The sequence below is a fragment of the Crocuta crocuta genome, unplaced genomic scaffold (assembly GCF_008692635.1).
Source record: "Crocuta crocuta isolate KB4526 unplaced genomic scaffold, BGI_CrCroc_1.0 scaffold337, whole genome shotgun sequence".
NCBI lineage: Eukaryota > Metazoa > Chordata > Mammalia > Carnivora > Hyaenidae > Crocuta > Crocuta crocuta.
The window spans coordinates 1714498-1720246 of NW_027528873.1; the positions used below are offsets into that span (position 1 = coordinate 1714498).

The 5749-nt window shown below is 44.5% G+C and overlaps 1 protein-coding gene across 1 annotated transcript; it reads right to left on the bottom strand.

The window, feature by feature from the left end:
- Positions 1-4157: 4157 nt before the first annotated feature.
- On the bottom strand, positions 4158-4910 carry LOC144225451 (proline-rich protein 23A-like). The gene has a single exon (XM_077756654.1). It carries the CDS (start codon positions 4908-4910, stop codon positions 4158-4160), a length of 753 nt encoding a protein of 250 aa, XP_077612780.1.
- Between the last annotated feature and the right edge of the window lie 839 nt (positions 4911-5749).

Here is a 5749-nt window from a genome sequence, read left to right on the forward strand (position 1 = left end):
AGAGAGACAGAGAGAGAGAGAGAGAGAGAGAGAGACATACAGAATCTGAAGCAGGCTCCAGGCTCTGAGCTGTCAGCGCAGAGCCTAATGCAGGGCTCGAATTCACGAACCGTGAGATCATGACCTAGGCTGAAGTCAGATGCTTAACCAACTGAGCCATCCAGGTGCCCCGAGGGTAATTCTTGGAGAGCAACTCAGCTGAGTTAGCCCAGCAGTCATGATGGAGTGGGGATAGGAATAGTCCACTCCAGCATCATTACAGTACTGAAATTGGAAATTGGGGTCCTGTGTGATTGCTCGAGGATGAGAACTTTGATTTTTGAGTGGCACATCAACTGAGCTCCATATGCTTCAGTCTGAGTTCTGGATCTTGGGGAACCTGGATAAAGCACATGCAAAATTCTAATATGGAGAGAAAAGGAATTCCCATTCAAAATGTGTCCCCAAAACAAGATTTCTCTCCCCAGGAGGAAATCAATCTCATTAATGGTTGAAGATTTTATGTCTGAGGAAATGGAATTATTGAGCTAATTGATACAGAATTTAAAATAAGAATGATTAAAGTCTTCTCGAGATAAAGAAGGAGATATTTATTAAGAAAAGTTTATATTGCATTGATTAAAAATTGTGAAATAAGGGCAGGTAGATATTTTTGAAATAATTTTTTAAGTTCATTTATTTATTTCGAGAGAGACAGAGAGAGTGTATGCAGGGGAGGGGCAGAGAGAGAGATATAGAATGAGAATTTCAAGCAGGCTCTGCAGGGTCAGCATAGAGCCCGACATGGACTAGAACTCCTGAAACATGACCTGCGCTGAAACCGAGAGTCAGACACTTAACTGACTGAGCCACCCAGGCACCCCCCTTTTTAGAGTATTTTTTAAAAATGTTTATTTATTTGGAAACAGAGAGACTGCAAGTGGGGGGGCAGAGAAAAATAGAGAAAATATATTTTTTAAAAACAAGTAACTAGAAATCTTGAAAAGGAAAAATGCAGTATGAAATGTACAGTGTCTTATAAAGAACATAAACAGAATTTTGAAAATAGAAAAGGACAGAATCAGTGAATTAGAAGAGAGAAAGTGGGTTATTATAAAGGATCCGAAAACATAATATAGATACTAAGAGACAGGAGGGTAAAGGGATTGATTAAGAAGTATCACCATTTTTTATTATAAGTTCCAGATATTGGAGAAGGATTCAATGGTGTAAGAGATACTCATTCTTTTTTTTTTTTTTTGAGATTTTAAAATATTTTTAAAAGTTTATTTATTTTTGAGAGAGAGAGTGAGGGAGGATCAGAGAGAGAGGCTATGAAACAGGCTTTGCACTGATAGCAGAGAGCCTGATGTGGGGCTTGAACTCAAAAGCCGTGAGATGATGACCTGTCGCTTAACTGGCTGAGCCACCCAGGCGCCCTGAGATTTTTTTTAAAGTTAAATCTCCAGATTTAAAAATTTCATTGAGTTGCAGCAGGCAAAATTTCTACCACTAAGCACATCACATTGAAACTGTAGAATATCAAAGTCAAGAAAAATACCAAACAGTGTACCTGGGTGGCTCAGTTGGTTAGGCATCTGACTTCTACTCTGGTCATGATCTCAATGGTTCGTGAGTTTGAGCCCCACATTCTGCTGTCAGCACAGAGCCCACTTTAAATCCTCTGTCTCCCTCTCTCTCTGCCCCTCCCTGTGTGCTCTCTCTCTCTCAAAAATAAATAAACATTAAAAACTTTAAAAAATAGTCTCATTATTTGTCTCCCTCTGTTTCTTTTTCCCCTATCCATATGTTCATCTGTTTTGTTTCTTAAATTCCACATATGAATGAAATCATATGGTATTTGTTTTTCTCTGATTGACCTATTTTGCTTGGCATAATACACTCTAGCTCCATCCATATTGTTGCAAATAGCAAGATTTTATTCTTTTTGATGATGGAGTAATATTCCATTGTATGTATATACCACATACCCTTTACTTTTTATTTTATTTATTTTAATTTTTTAAAATGTTTATGTATTTTATTGAGAGAGAGAGAGAGAGCACAGGGGAAGGACAGAGAGAGGGAGACACAGAATCCAACGCAGAAGGGGCTTGAACCCACAAACTGAAACCACAAACTGAGCCACAGTCAGACGCTTAACCGATGGAGCCACCCAGGTGCCCCTGAGCAGTATCTTTAAAGTAGTGAGAGAATATAAGCATTATTGTAGAATTCAAACCCTCGCTAGAATGTTACACAAGTTTGAAGGTGTAATTGAAATATTTGCAGATATACAAAACTAAGACTTACACACGGGCCGCAGCTGAAAGAATTTAAAGAATGTACGTTGGTAAGAAGAAAAATGAGGACAGAATAAATGAGTGTAATGCAAGAAAGGAAGGTGAGCAAAGACGCTGGCAAATCTAAATAATAATTATTGATGTTCAACAGAAAAACTGAGCATCTTGTTAACGTTAACTTTATCATGAATAATTTATTTAAAAATATGAGGCAAACCTGGCAAAATAATGACGTTTTAAAATTAGAAGTTGTGTCTATATGGTTGTTTGTAAAAACAAAACAAAACTAAAAACAAAGAAAAAGGAATCCAGGGTAGAATTCAAATTGTATAAAATAATGTGGAATAGCAAAAAGGCAAAGATAAGACACCATCAGATGGTGCACATCACCACATCATTAGATTAAAAAGGGAAGCACAAAAGTCATCTATGCGTACGGAAGAGTCTGTGCTAATATTTAACATTTAAAACCCTTAAAATGACCCAGCAGTTACTGCTTTTCCCCTTCCACCTTTCCTTCTTAAGGCCTCAGGAGGGCATCCAGTTTTTAAAATCCCTGAAGCCCCAAGCCTGGTCTCATTTGCTCTGTTGGCAGGCTTCTGTAGGTATTCTGTGACCCAAAGGTTCCATGCAGCTGTTTTATGTAAATGCCAACATTTCCAATAATTTGAGAAAGCCTTTGCTGTCAGCCAGAGCAGACAAGATAAAAATCCAAGATTTTTCATGACTAGAAAGACTGAAAACTAACTTCTTCAACAAGATAAGGGGCATCTACCAACCATGCCCAGAAAAAAAAATCATGCTTTATGGTAAAATTTAGAAGTGCTTGCATAAATACAAGGGTCAAGATAGGGATGCTCCCATCAACCATACTGTTCAACCTGGCCCTGGAGTAACATCCAAAAAAAAAAAAAATTTTTTTAAGGAAAAAAAATGTAAGAGGCTTGTCAAAAAGCCCAAAACAGACAGTATTCTCATTATTTTGGAGATATTATTGTCTTTATTTGTTAAGTAAAACAATCTACAGATAACCCATTAAAGACATTAAATCATTTTTCTGGATACCAGATCAACATAACAAATTATTTATATATGCAGTAATAATGTACAAAATATATTCAGGAACTTAGAACCATCAAAACAAAATTTATAGTCTTTAAACTTTACCAGCAGAGGAGAATTATATTAAAAATATATGGGAAGAATGGAAAAGAGTTGGTTCTTTTGGGGGAAATTCCCCCCTAACCTAGCAATATAGTTAAACCCTTTGATAACCTTCTCATTAAAAAAAGGAGGGCACATATCATTGCTCCTCATTGTGTGTTTTTGTATCCAATAGAGATTTGTCCACACACACCTATTTGTTAGATTCCCCAAAAGCTTCTACAGCCACTGAAAGGTCAAAATGGCAAGGTTGTCATAAACTAGCATGCACACTAGGGCCACAATACATTAGGATAAAAAAACCCCAAAAAACAAAAAACAACGATTTACCCTAATTTGGAATGAAGAAGTACATGGTAGTATGGTAGAGTGCTGTGCAAAGGATGGGTGTTTAGAAAAAAGTGCTGAAGTACTCCCAAAACTAGGGAGAATGGAGCTACGTAGGGGCAAACTTTATAGAGAAAACAACCTACGCAGCATTTCAGATGTCTGAAAGTACATCTGTACTTAAAACAGCATTTCTTTGCTTTGGTGACTTCCAGATGTTTTGGTCCACCATTGGTCCAAAATTTTGCATGCAGCTTGCATCAAAAGAGCCTCTGTCCATTATTCGTGCTTGGTGATTCTTGCACGTTGCGCAGTGTACACACAGTCGCTCTTAAAAGACTCTCTTAAGGTCTTTACTAGATGGCTAGAGATAGTGGGAACAGTTCATTCCTGGAACAGGCGTCTTCTGGCCTTGCGAGAAGGACCTGGAGGGCGCTGGGGACGCACGTGGGGACCTGGACTCGGAGAGGGAGGTAGAGGTTGAAGTGGCGAGCTGGGGAAGGGCTCCAGAAGGTGGACGTCCAGGTCGAAGTAGCGGAAAGAAGAGCGTCTCTCTGGGCTGGGGGTGGGCACCCAGGACCGGGGCTCTGGTACCGGGCCCAGCGGGTAGGGGCTGGCCATGCCTCCCGCGCAGGGGCGCAGCCCGGCGACCGAGCCCGCTGCAGGGTCCGTGCCAGGCGGCGGGAACGCGGGGTCCGCGTCTTCCTCGTGGGCCTCTTCTCGGGGGGCCATCTGTGGGGCCGGTGCGCGGAAGAATCCTTGCTCGACGGCGACGTCGTGCCCAGGCCCGTGCAGGCAAGCGCGGGGCTCCAGGCCGGCGGGCGAGCGGCCCTGCCCTCCTGAGCGCACCAGGGCCTCGGGCACCAGCAGGAGGGTGAACTCTCCGACAGACACTTGCAGGACCGACGTCGGCTCGGGCTCCAGCACCAGGTCGACGTCGTCCAGGGGCACCTGCAGGGCACAGCCGTCGGCCAGAACCACCACGGAGGTGAGGGCGCCGGCGGCCGGGGGCCCCTCCAGGCCTTCCAGGTCCGCGGGCTCTTGGGTTCGGCGGCGCTTGGCAGGGCCGGGTTCTCCGGACGACGGCCCCGGGCAGGGCGCAGGGTGGGCGCTGGGGCTGCGGGGCCGGGTGCCCATCGCCTGGACTGCGCTGCGGGTGGCGCTCCCGGGGTCTAGCGGAGGCCGTGAGGGGCCGGGTGCTGCACGCAGTGACAGGTCTCGACGACACGTGAGGCGGCGGGGTGCGGCGGGGCGTGGTGCGACGCGACTCCGAGAGGGCGCCAGGAGTTCCGGGGGTGCGTCCCGGGAGGCCCGCGGTCCAGGTTCTGGTGGTCCAGGTTCTGGTGGTGCAGCACGCGGCGCAGGGCTTGGCCTCAGGCGGTGGAATCCCAGGCTCCTCACACGGACGGATTTGCGCCAAGATACTCCAAGTGACGCCAGCGGAACCGAAGTCGCAAAATGTCACGCTAAGCTCCGCCCCCACCGAGGCTCCGCCCCTAGAATTCGCGGTATCTGTGCATCCCAGTAGCCGAAGCTGTGAGTAAAGAAATACTTTTATAGGTCACTAGGAGGCAGAACAATGATGTCACTCTAGGAGTTGGCTTCCAGTGTTAAGATCTTGACCTTTCTTAAGTTGATCTTAAATGAGGGCGACCTTAATTGGAAAACTGATTAAGTTTCAAGTCCAACCACTGTGACGCAGCACCAGGGCAAGATGTAAGGCCCGCCTCCTCCGAAGCCCCGCCCCGGAAGTGAACAGCGCTTTTCTTTGGATTGAATAGTGGGAAATATTTGAACTATATCCTTACGCCTTTGCGGAAGTTGCAAACAACTGTTGGAGCCTTTCAGCGGTGTTGAAAGAGGAAATAAGATTAGAATTGAGTGTTTAGTAGCTGCGCCCGCATAATCAATTTATTACCGTACTATATACATAGCCATTTCATAGTATAGTAATTATTACACTACTGTCGTCAGAC

Coding starts and splice junctions, on each gene's coding strand:
- LOC144225451 (XM_077756654.1), bottom strand. CDS start 4,910: ATGGGCACCCGGCCCCGCAGCCCCAGCGCCCACCCTGCGCCCTGCCCG.